The sequence below is a fragment of the Protomyctophum parallelum genome (assembly GCF_964188405.1).
Source record: "Protomyctophum parallelum genome assembly, chromosome: 7".
NCBI classification, from domain to species: domain Eukaryota; kingdom Metazoa; phylum Chordata; class Actinopteri; order Myctophiformes; family Myctophidae; genus Protomyctophum; species Protomyctophum parallelum.
Window position 1 is genome coordinate 22,297,410 of NC_139705.1, and position 20,776 is coordinate 22,318,185.

The 20,776-nt window shown below is 46.6% G+C and overlaps 1 protein-coding gene across 1 annotated transcript in view; it reads right to left on the minus strand.

Annotated features, from left to right (window-relative positions):
* LOC310861655 (low-density lipoprotein receptor-related protein 1-like) overlaps positions 1-20,776 on the minus strand; it is a 168,760-nt gene that overhangs the window by 52,536 nt on the left and 95,448 nt on the right. The window contains exons 22-33 of the mRNA XM_083769200.1: positions 19,915-20,112; positions 18,451-18,696; positions 17,963-18,160; positions 14,923-15,127; positions 14,265-14,429; positions 13,338-13,582; positions 10,378-10,509; positions 8,431-8,658; positions 6,879-7,053; positions 2,622-2,716; positions 1,375-1,524; positions 695-835 (exon numbers count right to left, since the gene is read on the minus strand). Of these exons, the coding sequence (XP_083625326.1) occupies positions 695-835; positions 1,375-1,524; positions 2,622-2,716; positions 6,879-7,053; positions 8,431-8,658; positions 10,378-10,509; positions 13,338-13,582; positions 14,265-14,429; positions 14,923-15,127; positions 17,963-18,160; positions 18,451-18,696; positions 19,915-20,112 (2,178 nt within the window). The remainder of the gene's footprint in view (positions 1-694; positions 836-1,374; positions 1,525-2,621; positions 2,717-6,878; positions 7,054-8,430; positions 8,659-10,377; positions 10,510-13,337; positions 13,583-14,264; positions 14,430-14,922; positions 15,128-17,962; positions 18,161-18,450; positions 18,697-19,914; positions 20,113-20,776) is intronic.

Consider the following 20,776-nt stretch of genomic DNA (forward strand, 5'->3'; position numbering starts at 1 on the left):
TATACTGTATATCATATATATATATATATATATATTATTTCTTTATAGAGGGACAGACAATAGGCTGACAGGAAATGGGGGAGAGAGATGGGGGAGTACATGCAGTAAGGGCCGTCGGGATCGGGAGTCGAACCCGTGGCACACTGCCAGGCTGGATTACCAGCCAAGGTGCCTGGACCGCTGAGCCAAGGCCCAGGCCACATTGTGTTGTCTTATGCGACAAACGCTAACTACAGTATCAAGTATTTACAAATGCTTTATGAACCCAGGCCTGAAAGAAGCCATAATAAAATACCAAAAACTCCTCATCAAGTTGTCTTACCTTTCTGCACCTCCTCGTCATATATTCTCATGTGCATCATGGGAGAGGTGTTGTTGTCTTACCTTTCTGCACCTCCTCGTCATATATTCTCATGTGCATCATGGGAGAGGTGTTGTTGTCTTACCTTTCTGCACCTCCTCGTCATATATTCTCATGTGCATCATGGGAGAGGTGTTGTTGTCTTACCTTTCTGCACCTCCTCGTCATATATTCTCATGTGCATCATTGGAGAGGTGTTGTTGTCTTACCTTTCTGCACCTCCTCGTCATATATTCTCATGTGCATCATGGGAGAGGTGTTGTTGTCTTACCTTTCTGCACCTCCTCGTCATATATTCTCATGTGCATCATGGGAGAGGTGTTGTTGTCTTACCTTTCTGCACCTCCTCGTCATATATTCTCATGTGCATCATGGGAGAGGTGTTGTTGCGCAGCACCTTCCAGTTCCCCCCGTCCTTCTTATCACAGGTTCCTATCTGGTCAGTTCCCTGGTCTGCCCACCACAGCTTGTCACCTATAGACACATGAACATGACGTTACATCCGTTTACTGCTACATGGTCATGGACAACGTCACACCAATGAGGCAATGTTGTTGTTTGTAGGATTATGTATAATGTGATTCCTGCTCAAGGACACTTCGACACGAACTCTGGGGGAGCCCGGGATCGAACTGGGAACCTCGAGGTTCCCATCCGGCCGCTCTACCGGCTACTCTACCCCTGATCCACTGCCACCCCGACTAGATTTAGTTATGCGCCAGTGCCGCTCGCTGGAAAAAGAGACGATCTATAACTCACATGTTTTATGTTTAATTGCGTTTCTGTCGTGGAACATCGGAACATTATGAATACAATTTTCAGTTTTTCTGTTTTGCTATTTCCACCATTTCTTTTTTTAAGTTTTTAAAACGATAAGCGAAAAGATTTTCCAATATGCGATTAAGACGATTATGTAATAACTGTGACAGGCCTGAGACTGAAGAAAAAAAATAACAGACAAGAAAAATATCACATGGAAAATGAAGACACAGACCTCAAGAAACCGTCCTTACCCATGATGGCCAATGCGGTGGCCTTGGTGAGTTTGCCCTTAACCCCCTCCAGGGTCTCCAGACCAGACCCGTCCAGCTTACAGCGGACGATGGTGCCGTTTCCTGAGCTGATCCAATACAGTTGCTCATTGTCAAAGTCAATAGACAGGCCTGTGTGGAGATAAGGAATATCATTAGTTTTCATAATACCCCGTCTCTCTTATCTACACTTTCTCACGCCAATTTTAGCACTCTGAGCGCTAATTAGCTTACTCTGAGCCTCTGTGTGATGCAGTAATACATTACACACTAAACAAAAATGGTGCTGAATATACAGTAGCTAACAAGCGATTCTTAGGCTCAAAATCATAGGGGAACCTCTTTTGGTTCAATTGGGATCAATTCTAGGATCAATTTCAAAATTCTCTTATATACGGACTGGCTCCACTCTACATCTCTGAACTACTGCATGCTAAACCTAACACACGTTCTCTCAGGTCCTCCGATAAAGGCCTTCTGTCTATTCCTACAACTAGACTCAAAACTAAGGGTGACCGTGCATTTGAAGTGGTTGCCCCCACTTTGTGGAATGCCCTGCCCCATGAGCTGAAGAATGCAGAGTCTGTCGACAGTTTTAAGAAATTGTTAAAAACGTATTTATTTCGTCAGCACTTTATTTTATGATATATTTTTACTTGATTTATTTGCATCTCAATGTTTTACCTTTTTTTACTTTTTTTTTTTTTACCTATTGTTTGTTTCATGCCCTTGTTTTAACATGATTGTTTTACCTTGTTGTACAGCACTTTGTTACATTGTTTCGAAAGGTGCTCTATAAATTAATTTACTTACAAGGGTATAACAAGCACCAACTGTCAACTGGTGCTAAATATATAAACATTATATATACTTCCACAATTAGAGATGCCTTCTACAGTGGTTCTCAAAGTGAGGTGGGGACCCCCGAGGATCCATGAGTGTGGTGAAGGCATTTCATACTTCAAATTTATAAAAGTATTGAAGAGCTGTGAATAGTTTTGAAAACATTTAACACTAAAACGTATACATAATGTATGATTTTCGGGGTCTTTGACATGAAAAACGTTTGAGAACCAGCCTGAAAAGGCTTGAGAAGAACCACTGTTACTGTATATAGCACCATCATCAACCACCCCAACGAATGGATGAAGACACACCATTCTTGCTCAATCAGCATTATTATCCAGTGATCAGCGATGGGTTTGTTTGCATAGAGTTGAGACACTCACCCACTGGTCCTCTCTGATTAGTGAAGAGCAAGGTGCGGTTCCCGCCGTCCATGTTGGCCATGCTGATGTTGTCTCCATCCGTCCAGTATAGCTTCCTGGATGGATGGACACACACACACACACACACACACACACACACACACACACACACACACACACAGTATGATGAGAGATAAGACACACAAGAGGATGGATTGTGGGGTGAGCTGATAACATCTCCTGGCGGTGTTCCATATCTGTGTTGAGCCCTCATATAGATAGCACTTCACATTATTTGATGTGTGTGAGTGTAAACAGCACGCTAGCTCTGCCCTGACCTGTCTCAGCTGTGTAAGCAAAATAAAGTGCATCATAAAGGCAGTTGATATCGGGAATAGATTGTTGTGGTGATGACATCTTTTTTGCAGGCTATAACCCCCAGAAGTGGCTTCCGCCCATGAGCAGATTTCCAAGGGATTCTTTTTTTCTTTCTTTTAATTAAGAAAATGTGCTCCGTAGCAAAACAAACGCTGATGATATTCCACCTTTTTGCTCAAACACGTGCAAACCACACGTGCAAACAATACGAGTAAAAAACAACAACACGCTTACAGTAAGTTGTTTGATTGTCTTCCAGCTCAGCAAAGACTTTGACATTTGGGTCTAACCACAGACATTATTTTGTGCATTACACAGTCCAAATCCTCTTAAATCTGAGTGCACAAATGGAACATATGTTTTTGTTCTACGGACGAATAACCCTTTGGCATTATTATTCGCATTTGTTATTTATCTTAAGGATTTATTGTTTTGTTTTGCATATTCTGTTTCCGTATGTTATTCGTGTGCTTTTATTGTGCTTTTAATTTTGTATTTTTATAATAAGAAAAAGAAAAAAAATGAAAAGAACCTGCATCGATCATCTAGCAAGGGAGCCCACTGCAAAGTCACCGCTGCGTCTTGAGAATACAGCCTGTAACACTGGCCTATTCCCTATTGTATGCGGACAATCATGCAGCAGCGCTCACCACAGCAGCGGGTGCAGCACCATAACACTAACCCCAGCAGAGGGTGCAGCACCAGACAGTGTTCTAACACTCACCCCAGCAGAGGGAGCAGCACCATAACACTCACCCCAGCAGAGGGAGCAGCACCATAACACTCACCCCAGCAGAGGGAGCAGCACCATAACACTCACCCCAGCAGAGGGTGCAGCACCATAACACTCACCCCAGCAGAGGGTGCAGCACCAGACAGTGTTTTAACACTCACCCCAGGCAGCGGGTGCAGCACCATAACACTCACCCCAGCAGAGGGTGCAGCACCAGACAGTGTTCTAACACTCACCCCAGCAGAGGGTGTAGCACCATAACACTCACCCCAGCAGAGGGTGCAGCACCAGACAGTGATCTAACACTCACCCCAGCAGAGGGTGTAGCCCCATAACACTCACCCCAGCAGAGAGTGCAGCACCATAACACTCACCCCAGCAGAGAGTGCAGCACCATAACACTCACCCCAGCAGCGGGTGCAGCACCATAACACTCACCCCAGCAGAGGGTGCAGCAGACAGTGTTCTAACACTCACCCCAGCAGAGGGTGTAGCACCAGACAGTGTTTTAACACTCACCCCAGGCAGCGGGTGCAGCACCATAACACTCACCCCAGCAGAGGGTGCAGCACCAGACAGTGTTCTAACACTCACCCCAGCAGAGGGTGTAGCACCATAACACTCACCCCAGCAGAGGGTGCAGCACCAGACAGTGTTCTAACACTCACCCTAGCAGAGGGTGTAGCACCATAACACTCACCCCAGCAGAGGGTGCAGCACCAGACAGTGATCTAACACTCACCCCAGCAGAGGGTGTAGCCCCATAACACTCACCCCAGCAGAGAGTGCAGCACCATAACACTCACCCCAGCAGAGGGAGCAGCACCATAACACTCACCCCAGCAGAGGGTGCAGCACCATAACACTCACCCCAGCAGAGGGTGCAGCACCAGACAGTGTTTTAACACTCACCCCAGGCAGCGGGTGCAGCACCATAACACTCACCCCAGCAGAGGGTGCAGCACCAGACAGTGTTCTAACACTCACCCCAGCAGAGGGTGTAGCACCATAACACTCACCCCAGCAGAGGGTGCAGCACCAGACAGTGATCTAACACTCACCCCAGCAGAGGGTGTAGCCCCATAACACTCACCCCAGCAGAGAGTGCAGCACCATAACACTCACCCCAGCAGAGAGTGCAGCACCATAACACTCACCCCAGCAGCGGGTGCAGCACCATAACACTCACCCCAGCAGAGGGTGCAGCAGACAGTGTTCTAACACTCACCCCAGCAGAGGGTGTAGCACCAGACAGTGTTTTAACACTCACCCCAGGCAGCGGGTGCAGCACCATAACACTCACCCCAGCAGAGGGTGCAGCACCAGACAGTGTTCTAACACTCACCCCAGCAGAGGGTGTAGCACCATAACACTCACCCCAGCAGAGGGTGCAGCACCAGACAGTGTTCTAACACTCACCCTAGCAGAGGGTGTAGCACCATAACACTCACCCCAGCAGAGGGTGCAGCACCAGACAGTGATCTAACACTCACCCCAGCAGAGGGTGTAGCCCCATAACACTCACCCCAGCAGAGAGTGCAGCACCATAACACTCACCCCAGCAGAGAGTGCAGCACCATAACACTCACCCCAGCAGCGGGTGCAGCACCATAACACTCACCCCAGCAGAGGGTGCAGCACCATAACACTCACCCCAGCAGAGGGTGCAGCACCATAACACTCACCCCAGCAGAGGGTGCAGCACCAGACAGTGTTCTAACACTCACCCCAGCAGAGGGTGTAGCCCCATAACACTCACCCCAGCAGAGAGTGCAGCACCATAACACTCACCCCAGCAGATGGTGCAGCACCATAACACTCACCCCAGCAGAGGGTGTAGCACCATAACACTCACCCCAGTAGAGAGTGCAGCACCATAACACTCACTCCAGCAGCAGGTGGAGCACCATAACACTCACCCCAGTAGAGAGTGCAGCACCATAACACTCACCCCAGCAGTGGGTGCAGCACCATAACACTCACCCCAGAAGCAGGTCCAGCACCATAACACTCACCCCAGCAGAGGGTCCAGCACCCTAACACTCACCCCAGCAGAGGGAGCAGCACCATAACACTCACCCCAGCAGTGGGTGCAGCACCATAACACTCACCCCAGAAGCAGGTCCAGCACCATAACACTCACCCCAGCAGAGGGAGCAGCACCATAACACTCACCCCAGCAGCGGGTGCAGCACCATAACACTCACCCCAGCAGCGGGTCCAGCACCCTAACACTCACCCCAGCAGAGGGAGCAGCACCATAACACTCACCCCAGCAGAGGGTCCAGCACCATAACACTCACCCCAGCAGAGGGTCCAGCACCCTAACACTCACCCCAGCAGAGGGAGCAGCACCATAACACTCACCCCAGCAGAGGGAGCAGCACCATAACACTCACCCCAGCAGAGGGAGCAGCACCATAACACTCACCCCAGCAGAGGGAGCAGCACCATAACACTCACCCCAGCAGCGGGTCCAGCACCATAACACTCACCCCAGCAGAGGGTCCAGCACCCTAACACTCACCCCAGCAGAGGGTCCAGCACCATAACACTCACCCCAGCAGAGGGTCCAGCACCATAACACTCACTCCAGCAGCAGGTGGAGCACCATAACACTCACCCCAGTAGAGAGTGCAGCACCATAACACTCACCCCAGCAGTGGGTGCAGCACCATAACACTCACCCCAGAAGCAGGTCCAGCACCATAACACTCACCCCAGCAGAGGGAGCAGCACCATAACACTCACCCCAGCAGCGGGTGCAGCACCATAACACTCACCCCAGTAGCGGGTCCAGCACCCTAACACTCACCCCAGCAGAGGGAGCAGCACCATAACACTCACCCCAGCAGAGAGTCCAGCACCATAACACTCACCCCAGCAGAGGGTCCAGCACCCTAACACTCACCCCAGCAGAGGGTCCAGCACCCTAACACTCACCCCAGCAGAGGGAGCAGCACCATAACACTCACCCCAGCAGAGGGAGCAGCACCATAACACTCACCCCAGCAGAGGGAGCAGCACCATAACACTCACCCCAGCAGCGGGTCCAGCACCATAACACTCACCCCAGCAGAGGGTCCAGCACCCTAACACTCACCCCAGCAGAGGGTCCAGCACCATAACACTCACCCCAGCAGCGGGTGCAGCACCATAACACTCACCCCAGCAGTGGGTGCAGCACCAGACAGTGGGGTTTATCCAGACCCTGGATGACGGCGTTCTTGAAGGAGCCGTCCAGTCTGGCCACGTTGATCTGCTTCCTGTTGGCGTCGTAGCTGGTCCAGAAGAGGTTTCTGGACACCCAGTCCACTGCCAGGCCGTGAGCGTTGGGGAGGTCTGTGGAGAAGCGTGAGGCCCCACGACGGGAAAGGATTTATTTAGGGTAGACACTAGACAGCAGTATCTTTCACTTCCCAATGTCTATACGTTTTGGCACGTTACTATCACAGGCATGGTGGGAGTGAACCTATACGCAGCACTCAGCAGAGAATAATAATGATGATAATAATAATAATAATATGTATAACTTGTTGTACAGCACTTTGTGACCATGTCTAGAAAGGTGCTATATAAATAATCTACACAAAAAAGCAAGGAAATCAAACACAATTAAAATGGAATGACAGAAGGGAAGCTTGTAGATCTGCTATTTTCAAAGGATTTGATACATTGCATATATTTGAAAAATAAACCGTGCTAAATGAGACCGTCTGCATAATGAGTACTATTGGTACTTTAAAGGGGAATACCACTCATTTTCAACATGTACAAAGTTGTACTCTTTGGCCTGCAGACAAGCCTGCACAATGTCTGGGCAACGTTGAAGCCGCTGTGCCTACTGGTCAATAGTAGTACTGCAGGCCCAGGTTACATTTATATGAATGAATCGTGACGTAGGACGTGACACAGAGGCACCACAAGAACAGCGCGAGGGGTACTATGATAGGAGCCAACCAATCATATCAACACTCGAGGGGTACTATGATAGGAGCCAACCAATCATATCAACACTCGAGGGGTACTATGATAGGAGCCAACCAATCAAATCAACGCTCGAGGGGTACTATGATAGGAGTCAACCAATCATATAAACGCTCGAGGGTTACTACCCGGAAGACTTCGTCGTGGCTTCAAAACGCCACTGAGCAACTTCCATTGAAGTCAATAGTGGGGGGGGGGGGGGGGCTGTCGCTCCTCAATCCGTTCTCTAGATTACATTATAGCTCTATGCCTGCAGAGTACACCTATGTGATGTCACTGATCACATGACCTAGTTCTAGACCTCCAGTTCTAGGCTAAACAGAAGGGGGGGGGGGTTGTGTATTCTCCTTTGAGTATATTTTGATACCAATATCCTTCTAGTTTTCTTTTTTTGTGTGTTTTTTTTACATTTTTGACATGTGTTCATGTCAACATATACATTTGTTAATACATAGGAATAGGCACCCCTCATTTCCCTCCCGTCCACCCACTATGCCCACCCACTCTTCCCCAATGCAGACAATACTGGAGAAAAGCCAAAATTTTAAATGTATATAGCAGCATAATTTTATTTTTTTGAATACTGTACATACTGTAAAGAACCCCGGCCTGAAGGGATAAAACACCAAAAGGGGTTCCCGCCCAGAATACAAAATGTAAGTAACCCATCAGTGAACTTCTGAAGAGAAGATATCCCTCCCCCGGCAGCATCATTGTTCTTCTTCTTCTTACCAGCAGACACCACGGTCTCCACGCCCGTGCCGTTGATGAAGGCCCTCTTGATGGTCTGCGTGCGAACGTCCGACCAGTAGATGCGGTGCTCCACGGCGTCGTAGTCCACCACCGTCACGTTGTCGATGTCGGGCACGGTGAAGGAGATGATGTAGTTGTAGTACGGGTTGTCGATGTCCACGCCGCGGATCTCGATCTGCCGGGCGTACAGGAGGAACTTGCGCGACTCTGACCAGAGGGAAGGAGAGGGACGGAGACCAAGAAATAAATTCAAATTGACGATTAATTGTCACACAAATAATTTGCGATTAAAGATATAATTGTGTTTCCGGCATTGTACCCTGGAACGTATGAATGAAAATGAAAATCGTTTGCTCTGTAATCAAAACTTGCACCGGGCAGATAGGATGGACTGCCAAAATGACCAATTAACTAGAAAGGTGCTGCACTTAGTGGAATGCATATCTCAACCAGGCCGGGAAGTCAATATTTGGACAAGTCTATGACATCAATCCTCTATGATTTATCTATTCTATGACGTCTGACTCCATATTTGGTTTCAGCTCGATGCAGCGGCCACTGAAGCTCATTATAATATTTTATTTTTATTAAATCAAACGTCCATTGACATGGCTGCTACATGACGTCACGAGGGAGGTCCTGTTTTTTGGGGGGTATAAGAGTAGACTAGGCTGGGGCACGGTGGCACAGTCGGTAGTTCTGTCGCCTCACAGCTAGAAGGTCCTGGGTTCGCTTCCCGCTGGGGGCGTGTTCTCTCCTCTGCGTCGTCAGTACCCATACCCGTAATCCTGGTCTCTAAACAACCTCCCCCTGGCCAGCCGGGGCTCCTGATCGAGGGGAAAGGAACTGGTCAGAATAACGTGTTCCCCTCCATGTGCCATGTCCGGCCTGGGGAAACTCTCCCCTGTCAGGTGAAAAGAAGAAGCTTGGACTCCTCATGCATAGAAGGAAGCATGAGGTCAGTCCGCTGGCCCTCCAGGTTGGCAGAGGAAGTGTAGCGCCCAGGATTACATTAGATAATTGACACTGGGTAAAAAGAATGGGTTGCAAAATCATGGGATAAAAATTATATACTGTATAAAAAAAAGGAAAAAAAGAGTAGACTTGGCTGCCACATGATGTCATTTCATGTGTGTTTGCACACACAGAGCATGAAGCGTGATATGCACATGTGCGCACCCACACCTACTGTGCCCATGTACATAAACATGTACAAACCCACAGACTAAACCACAATCCCAAATATATCCCTTTCAAACCACATCGTCCAAGTACAGCAATGAACGAAGGGGTCTTTAAATTGGCAGATATCAGCCGAGACAATGAAATAATGAAATGGAGATTAAATGTATACACTAGTACTACACAAACAATGGACGAGTATTTAGGTCTGGTTTCATGAGAGATGAAAGCCTGATCATTTAACACTGAGAAAAGATTCCCACAGAGAAACAGCCTGTCTCTTGAGACATCAGTGTGTGTGTGTGTGTGTGTCAGTGTGTGTTTGTGTGTCACAACTGTTAATTGTGTCCTTACCAGTGATATTAGGTATTTTGTTTTTTTGTATTTCCAATTTTCAGTATTTTTACTTCTACTCCACTACATTGTGAAATGGGACATTCTGCACAATGAGCAGTTGAGCATGTTTCCTTTTGGCACTTTAAGTATGCTTTGATGCCAATACTTTTACTCAAGTATGTTTTGAATACCAGACTTTTACACATTGCAGTATTGTTGCTTTTACTCAAGTAAAGAAATGTAGTACTTTTTCCAGCACTGGATGAGAGCCTGATGCTGATGCCAGGCTGTCATATAACACTGAGAAAAGATCCCCACAGGGACTGTCTCTTGAGGTACATCAGTGTGTGTGTGTGTGTGTGTGTGTGTGTGTGTGTGTCACGACTGACTGTTGTGTCCTCACTGTACCTTTGCAGGTGCGTTTGTCAGGCTGTAGCTTCATGAGGTGTGGGCAGGCGCAGGCGTAGGTCCGGTTGAAGTTGATGAGACACAGGTGGGAGCAGGGGCTCTTTCCCTCAGATCCTTCACACGGATTGGGAGCTGTGTGTGTGTGTGGGAGACAGAGACAGAGACAGAAAACAGTATTTTTCCACAGACCTCGTTAAAACTGACACAGAGGAAAACACATGGCTCTTACGATTTAAGTTGTAGTACAAATAATTGTGTTTAATGGTTTAATACTTTAATTGTCTTTTTGGCAGTGAACATTGGAACAATTTTTATTTCCGTTTGTCCTTTTAAGCTTCGTAATGACAAATACATGAAATATACAAAGAAATCAGTCATATTGAATAATTTTATACTAATAAAAAAGGTGGAAATATAGCTGATGTATAAACTTACATGTCACGAAGTGACACATCGCAACCTTGCAGATCTGCTATTTTTTTATATGTTTGAAAATGTAAGAAAATTTTTCAACATGAAAATGATCATGCAAAAATAATCGAGATTATCTTAAATAATTGCTCATTGTTATGTTAACCCATTTTGGGCGGGAACCCCTTTTGGTGTTTTGAACATTATGTTATAATTTAGCTATTGAAAAATAGCAGATCTACAAGCTCATAGTGCGCCACCGAGTGGTGCGCTACAAGCTTGTAGGTCTGCTATTTTAGAAAAATCGTGAAAATATTTATTTCAGAAAACTGGAGGATTTAGAAGAATTTCTTTAAGTGTATGCCCCAACGGTCCACATACGACGCAAGGCCGTTCCACGAGTTTCGCACCAACTGTGAAATGATGGAAGGCAGCAATGGGTCTGGCCTGTCCGGACACAATGGACCTCTCAGTCAACAGGGCAGTCAGTCAGAGAGAGCAAGAACCAGACAACAATGTAGAAAAACGAATTGTCAACTAGACTTGTTCAGAGTGCTGCTCGGTTCCCTGTCATCACAATGGGGACTGGCAGTGCAATCTCAAAAATGTTCCTGCATCAAATCACACTGTATGGGTCTTTCTGGGACCCATACCACCCACACACACACACACACACACCTTAGGACACCCGAGCCACTGATTCCTATTATGGCGAGGCGACGCTGCTACAATGTGACAGAGAACAGCAGAACAATCGCGATAAGCCCGTATCTCTGCCCTGAGATCAAAACGTGACACACGGTGGGCGTTTGGTTTGTTATTTTACTTTATTCATCCCCATCAACCGCCGCCGGGGGATTCAGCCGACAGCGAGGTGTCCTTTTGATCAACCAACCACACGGCAGGAGGTGGCTCTGAATGACGAGACAACAGCACTTAAAGCTGTGAAAAGGTCAGCTTGTCTGCGAGGATTGGGGTTGTGAATCTACACGGCCAGCAGCGGTGCTCTGTGAACCCTGCCTCCTCTGCTCTCCCTGCCCTTCAACTTGAAGCACTAAAAAAAGAAGGGAAAGAAAAAACCAAAACAAAAAAACCTGGTGCCTGCGGTGCTGACACTTGGGTGTTCGTGTTGTGACTACAGACAACGGCAGCATGTGCATGTTAACCCATTTAGACCGGACAACAGATTCTAATTTCATTTAATGTCTTCTAAATCCTGACGGCTTTCTGAAAAACCTACTGTATGTTTCTATGTCAGTGGTGCTCAACCTTTTGCATGACAAGGACCCCCAGGACTATCTGTATCATTTGGCCGCGGACCCAGGGGGGCAGTCAGCCAGATATTTCGTGAAGCCTCATTTGAAATCGGTAGTTCATAATAATGGCCTGTTGTGGCGCTGGACTGGACCCAAAAAGCCCCATAGCTCCATAGAGGCCCATGTATTTTGGCCCAACTTCACCTAGACTGTATTACCTTAATAAACATGGTCATGAATACTTTCTTCTTCCAGTCACTAGTTTAAAGTCTCATTTCTAATGTCATAATATTGTTTTTGGAAAATTATGGTCCCATTAATTAAAAAAATTACCATAAAGTCGCGTATGTTCTGAGGGGCGTGGCTACCGTTACAGTCTATGATCGGGATTCCCCTCCCACTCAAGAGTCTTCTCCTCCCACTCGAGTCAAAATAAAAACCAACGGAGAAGAAGGGGGGAAGTCCCGCCTCGTTGTCTGGGCAGCCAATGACCAGCTGGTCCAAAACGGAGCCAGCCAATGGCCAGCTGGTACCAAACGGATCTAGAAAGATGGCGACTTACATCAGGAATTAGCATATTATTACAGGCTTCATTTTACGTTCATGTTAGACCCGGGGAACGCTTTGTCCATATTTTTTACAGTCTATGCGCGGACCCCATCTGAAAATATGTTGTTCCAGGGACCCACCCTTATTGTTCCAGGGACCCACCCTTAGCTTTGTAGACTTGTTTGACAAAACCTTCATCGTGTAGTGTAGTGTTGGATTCATGTACATGTGTATTTTCAGACTATTAACCACCTCAAAACCTGTACTGTACTTGGTATGCTCTTTTTTCCTCTACACCAAACCTGCTGAAAAAAGAAGATCTACAAGCTCACAGCATGAGCATGAGTTATTTGCCATCGTTCCCCTCAGAAAAGGGATGCTAGTGTTCAAGTGGTTAATATAAAAAGAATAATCCTATCACACGAAGATTTAGCGGCCTCCCCCCGCCCCCCCACCCCCCACGAACCGAAGGCTCACGTTACAAACAGCCTCCATTATTGATGCAGCGGCCCTAATGTGCCTCTGTAGTAACTCTGGGGGCCCAAGCAGCGATGCAAATGCCACAATAACAAAACCCCCAAGTGCGGAACTCTATTCAAGTGATTCTGGCTGTACATCACTGCCATCTTGGATTCAGATGACAAGATGTGGGTGCGACCGCGCAGCGTGTGTGTGTCTGTGTGAGTGTGTGTGTGTGTCTCCAATGCGTGTATGGTGTGTTTCGGCATCACGTGCAGCCCCTACCCTGCGGCTGTCTGGACGGGTGGTAGACCTGCAGGTCAAAGGGCTGCGTGTTGGTGCGCTGGACCACGGTCACGTTGCCTCCCGTCCACTTGTTGGCCTTGGCCAGCGTGTTGGTCCTCCAGTCCGTCCAGTACACCTCCCCGCCGTACATGGTGACCGCGAAGGGGTGGGACAGGTACTCGTGACCCCGCAGCACCTCGATCAGACCCGAGCCGTCGTAGAGAGCCGAGTAAATGGCGTCCGACCTGGAGGAGACAGGAGAGATGTCATGGTACAGGAGGGGATGGAGGAGTGGAAAATTGTTTTCCAAGTTATTATAAGATTTGTGCCTGAGAGGCTAAATCTGATCAAATGGTGGTCCGTGGCTCAGATGATGTGTTCTGGAATCTTTTGGAGAGAACTTATAACACAGTTAAACAACATAATCAGACAGACACAATTCAGAATTTCAAAGTATTAGAATCTTGTATTCGAATACGGAGCCAGCAATGAAGCGTTGCAATGGAACACCATGTACTGACTCAACACAACTCAGTCAGACTTCAGCTTAAACACCTTCCTACTCCCTCAGGGAGACTAGGTGGGTCTTAACACATGAGACAATGGGAAGACCCCCTCAGACCACACAAGTCACAGGTCAAATGTCATAGTTTAGTTTCCCATGAGTGATTTGATCTCCTTAAATGCATAGTGTTTTCTACATTTCCTCAACAGATGCAGAATAAATAATGGACCTTGATATGAAAAAGGTTGAAAACTACTGGATCAGAGCATAAATACAATTTACAATTTAGGCATTTAGCAGACGCTCTTAATCCAGAGCGATTTACATAAATTACATTACATAAATGATCGACTGACTGAATGCAGTGCCCGCTGAACGGCTTCCTGCACATTGTTTCCGTGACCGATGGAAAAAATGGCTACCTGGCGTCGATCCAGACGATGCGTCTCTCCATGTAGTCTACGGTCAGTCCGTTGGGCCAGCCTCCACTGCCCGTCTCCCTGTGGATGGTCCGCCTGCCTTCCCCGCTCATAGACGCTGCCTCTATCCTGGGCAGACTGGCATCCCAGTCGGTCCAGAATAGAATACTGCCAACAACAACAACAAAACAATGTCATAGAACGCTGCCTTTAACCTGGGCAGACTCACTGGCATCCCAGTCCGTCCAGAAAAGAATACTGACAACAAAAAAACAATGGATGAGAGTGGAGATACTTTTCATTGCATAGTACCAGCTCAGCTTGCCTTGACTAGCTCGCCTTTTATTGATTTTCCATTTGGCAAAAGTATTATCCACTGTAGTACCGTGTAATCTTTTGTTATCACCTACTTTGAGGTTCAAAATGTAGCTGAGACGATACCAAACGGTGCTGACAAAACTCTGCACACTAATTCAGAGAGAATTGTCACTACTAGCTTAATTGCGTCACAACGGAGTCCCCTATACTTCATGGAAGCTTCCGTACTTTACATTAAAACTAGCCATTAAACTGTATAATGAAGAAAATCTCTATCATTCAAACCCAGGAGATTTCAGTTAAAAGACAAAAACAGCCAACATGAATGGCATGTTCATTTTACCCGTCACGGGGGTCCAGGGCGATGGCTCGGGGGTGCTCCACCTCCCCGGCCAGCAGGGTGGTTCTCATGGTTCCGTCCAGCTTGGCCACCTCGATCTGGTCCAGGTTGCTCTCCACCCAGTAGATGTTCCCCGCTATCCAGTCCACCGCCAGGCCCTCTGGTGTGGCCAGCCCGTACTGGATGACCACCTCGAAGCTGGTCAGAGCTGTGCGTCCAAACGGAGGAAAGCCAGAGAGCTTTGAGCTTAGACTGTGTGTCGCCAAGGCATCAGAAATGGTAAATGGTGCATCTATATTGCTTTACATAGACTGTGCACACACACAGAGTTTGAAACTATGAAAACAACAATAAAAAACTCCCATACCTATTGGGACAGCAATGTGCAAGCACAGCAGCAAGCTTGGGGAACCGTTGCGATAAAATAAGGTTTTATCACAATAAGGTTGGAACAATGGAACACAAGCACCCTAAGGACTACTATTTGTACCGAGTAGACAGCTAGACATACTGCACATGTAAACAGAGCTGCTACCTTTAAACACATCTTAAATCTGACGGTTTTTGTATATTGTTTAGATAAGTCTTGAGAAAGAAATGCTGCCATTTGTCCCAAAGCTATACACCCTGTATAACATGTACAGTATATAACAATGCAATGTGACAGCTCTGTTTACGCAATGCTGCACCCCCTCCAACCGTATATACTTTCCCCATTTTCAACTGATTTTATTATATGTTGACACTTGCTTTGGCAATGTAAACATACGTTTTCTCATGCCAATGAACCTACTTTGAAATGAATTGAATTGAATTATGTGCTGAATGAAGCATGTGAGGCTGTGAGGGCGTTAACAGGGACATATATTGTATTCAATGCTCAAATAAGCAACTGCACTGTACTTTATTCCGTTTTTCCACAAAAAGCAGCACTGGGCAGTTCGTCCCCCAGAGACTTTTTCTTTATTGAGATAGATACGGTAGAAGAAGAGCAGAGACAGCATGGGGAGGCACAGGAGGGAATCCTACATTTCATTTCATCCAAAAGGGTCATTCAGACCTCAATGTTTTAACCCATTCTGGGCGGGAACCCCTTTTGGTGTTTTAAGCATTAGGTTATACTTCAGCTATTGAAAAATGCTTGTACTGTAGGTCTGCTAATTTTGTGGCGCAAATCTTTGAATATATATTCTTTCAGTGTGAACGTATTCAACTCAAATCTTTGCTTCTGGAGGGTCACTGGAACAACATATTTTCAGATGGGGGTCGGCGGCCAATTACATATAATTTTTGGGGTCCTTGACATGAAATAGTTTGAAAACCACTGACATAAAAACATTTTTCTGAAAAGTGTCATGATTTAGATTAGAAGACATTTTGTAGAATCGAGCTCAGGTCTAAATGTTTTAATGCTTACATGTGTGCTCCATCGTACTACAGTGTCGTGGGCCCTAAAGGAATACAGGCTCTCATTTGTCACGTCGACGCGTCGCGAGCTTGTAGGTCGCCAATTTTTGGACCGAACCCTCGTAGATAAGATAGAAGTACAAATACTAGGGCTTATAAAGCGGTTTCGTCTCGTCTCAAATCTTTGGTCTCAGTGCTGCAATAATAACTACTGTAGCTTTAATGAAAGTGACATTCTGTGGCACTTTGGTGCCATTTAATTATTGCTGACTTTAACTGGAACCAACTTTGGTTCTGATGCAGTGTGTCAGCCTCTGGGCTACTGTCACTTGCCTCGCACCACTGTACAGTAAATGAATCCCCCCCAGCTAGCACACATGTTTCATTGTAACACCCCCCCCCCCCCTCCCCCCAAAACACAGGATTGTTTAGAATTCTTTACTCTTATGGAATCAGTCACAGCATGGCACGCACGGCCGGCTCTGTCAATGTGGTTTTTCTACCAACACTTTCTTTCTCAACCAGCCCACTTCTGAGAAAACAAGCCTGTTTTTCTTACACACACACACACACACACACACACACACACACACACACACACACACACACACACACACACACACACACACACACACACACACACACACACACACACACACACACACACACACACACACACACACACACACACACACACACACACACACACACACACACACACACACACACTCTTTCTCTCTGTACAGTATATCACTTTTTATGTTCTCTCTCTCTCTCTTTCTCTCTCTCCATTTCTCATTTCCCAGAAACAACTGGCTTCTCCCATGCAAACTAACTGTGTGTGTGAGTGCGCATGCATGTGCATGTGTGCATGCGTGTGTGAGCGTGTGTGTGATCATCTCTGGCTGAGGAGGATCAGACGAGGCCTTCACAGGGCCTTCCACTGGTAATTAGAGGCATGGGCCCTCTTCACAGTTTGCTTATTGGAATGCTGGAGGAGCCACTAGTAGAGCAGCATCAGAGGGGGTGTGTGTGTGTGTGTGTGTGTGTGTGTGCGTGCGTGCGTGCGTGCGTGCGTGCGTTGCCTTTGTTCAGCAGTTGGCAGTCCTTGGCCCCCGTGTTTGCCCACAGCTCAGAGAGATGGACCAAAACATCCACAATGAGAAGCAGCAGGAGCCGATCTAATGTATGAGTCGCCGTTCTTTATGGTGGCAACAAAGGGGTTGGCTATACGTGGACCTGCTCCGTCGCTGTGCCGCCCACACCATGTGTCTTTTCTGAACGCAGTCACGCACACCGAGCGCTGAGACAAATGGGAAGAGACAAAGCCTTCCGTGTGTGTGCCCCCTAAGTGCTGTGCTGGGAACGCTCTTTGGTGAAAAGAGAACCTGCGGGTTTGTTTGTGGGGCCCCGTTTCGAAGACTTTTAAAACAGGGTCTGAAATTGCAACCACATTTTTTGTCGGACCACAACTCATTTTTCATACTTTCAACTTTCAATAGAGCCAGTAGAGTCTACTGGCTTAACAGAACAAATGAACAAAAAATTAAATGTATCTCCAAACATCAGGACACCAGCGACACCATGATTAACGTTTGGGTTCAGGTTCAAGTTGCAGCTCTCCTGGGAGTCTCACCTCCATTTTCAGACAGCTTCCCACGGTAGATCTTGTCCTCCACCACGTCTGTCCAGTACAGCGTGCTCTGGTTGAGGTGGAAGTCCAGGGCGATGGTGTTCCTCAAGCCCGGCACCAGCACACTGAACTCCCCCTTGTGGAGCTCAATTCTCCTGATCTCGTGGCGGTTGGAGAATATGATGAAAGGCTTGAAGGAATCTGAAGGTGAAACGGCAGGACAGACACATCAGCGCTGAGACACACATCGAATGGATCCGTGCTGTAGGGAAGCTACTATACAATGCAATGCATGTGTTAGAGACGGCAAACATAATGCAGTGAAGGAAGGAAGCAAAAGAAGTAAGGCAGAAAGAAAAAGAGAAGAAAGAAAGAAAGAAAGAAAGAAAGAAAGAAAGAACAAACAAATCGTCATTGAATTCTCCAACTGAATTCCAAAACGTCTGTGTGTCATGTGTGTCTTTTTAAATGTCCCATTTCAGTCTGCTCACCAGTGCTCTTGCAGCTCTCCATATCGGCCTCCAGCTCCCAGCCTTCGTAGCAGGAGCATTTGACGCTGGATTTCTCCTGTTCGCACTTCTGGCTACACTTGAGGTGTTTGGGGCAGAAGCTCTGGATCTGACAGGTCTTGTTGTCGGCTCCCAGCTCCATGCCCAGCGGGCAGGAACACATGAAGCCCTCGCCGGGGATGATGCTACAGTTGTGGCTGCAGCCGCCGTTATCCAATGAACACAGGTCTGTGGACAGGAAAAGAGTGGCAGCATGGGAAAGGAAAGGGGGTATTTAATTTTTGTCACAGTACAATTATCCTATAATGTGAAAATGTGTCCTCTATCCCATATAGGAGCATTTAACTTTCTCAGAGATACTTCGACACACAGACGGGCCAGGATGCAAACCAGAGACCTGATAGATATACTTTGCACCTGTTTTGTACCTCTATTTTTGTATTGATGCTTTGTTTTTGTGTAATGTAGCGGGGGGCAGGGCTGTCGCTCCGGTCCGCACTCAGATGTAAATTAGCATCTTTGCTAAATCTGGTGAATTTACATTACATTGATAAACAAAAATAAACAAATAAAGTAAAGTAACCGTTGAATCCCCAAACAGCCTTAATGTCGGTGTATGGTCTTGAGCAGATAAGAAAACATAGCTTGTGTATGATTAGGTTCTGGACGTGAGTTTCGGGATCTGATTTATCCTGCATTAGCTTACTTGAAAGAAATTATGCACTTCATGCACAAGTTATTTCAAGACAAATCTGTCAAAACTCTGTGAAACCATATAGATGCACATCATACCCTTGTACTTTGTTCTTGTACTGTATGTATGTGTTTATGCTTTGTTTCCTAACATAATGAATTCCACTGTCTGCCTGTTTTGTTTCTGTTTCGTGTGGGAACTGCGGATGCAAATTAGCATCTTTGCTAAATCCGGTATACAGTATTTACATGGCACACATAATTATGTAATGTCCATTAATATGCAGCATCACGACCGAGGTTCCCAACCACTGGTACTAATACCAGTGGTACTAGTACCACTGGTGGTACTTGAGCCCCCCTCTGGTGGTACACAGAGGAGTCGCCCAAAAAAAGGGAGAAAAAAAGACAAAAGTGGAATGAAATATTTATATTACTACAGGTAGTTCTTCTGACAAAAGCAATTGGTTTAAATAGGCTATCCAGCCTTGTTGAAATGAGCATGAGGGCACACCTAGCCGTTAATAGATGATTTGAGAACGGATTAATCACATTTTTTGTTTTGTCAGAGCAGCAGCATTATTGGCTTAGGAATGGAATTAAAAGGCCATTAAAAGGTCAGTTATTATGGTGGTACTTGGAGAGCCAAATATTTTCGGAGGTATAAAAAGGTCGGGAACCAATAGTCGACATAAACAAAATAAAGTACGGTATAAAGTAAAAATTATTTAGACTCCAGTAGTGTTCAATTACCGCAGAGTTTCTCGTCAGAGCCGTCGGGGCAGTCGTCCGTGCCGTCACAGAGCTTCTCGGCGGGCAGACAGATGGAGTCGTTGGTGGCGCAGACGTGGTGGGACAGTTTACACACCAGCGCCTCGCAGTTGTCCTCGTCAGAGTTGTCCTCGCAGTCACTGTCACCGTCACACACCCAGGCCTTGCTGATGCAGCGGGCTGAGGGGTCATAAGTCATAGACAGGGGGGTCACTGCCATGCTGGCTTGTGTTGGACATTTTTGTAAAAAAAAGATTTGTGCCACAGACATACAAAATGAGCGGACAATAATATCTATAATACCAGAAACACAAAGAGTTGGACCATAACAGGTCAGTAACTCTGAGAGTGTACAAATGGAACCAAATGGAAGATTTGAGAACCATATGATGATCAAAATAAGAACATTATAATGGTGTGTAAATCAGAAAATCTAAAATTTGCCACAGAGAAGACAAAGTCTTTGCCATGGACACATTTGTGTGTACGGACATGTTGGTGACCCCTGGACATCGTACGTACAGTGTGTGTGTACGGACATCGTACACACGTCATAGACCTTCAACATGCATCCCTTCTCAACAAGATCACTGCAATAATTATGTGTGCATAATATGGTCTTTTTCATAAATGAACGCATCATACTAAGCCAGCAACAGTATCAAAAGCAGCAGATGCGCAAGCTCGAAATTAGAGTGTAGATCGTCTTTTTTTGATGCTTTTGAATCCTGAACAGTAACAGTTTTGGACATAATGAGGTTTCCAGCCGACAGCGCCGATACATAATCAGGTTTTTTCTGCTCTCGAGGGAAATCATTACCTCTCCACCGTGAAGGTCAAAACC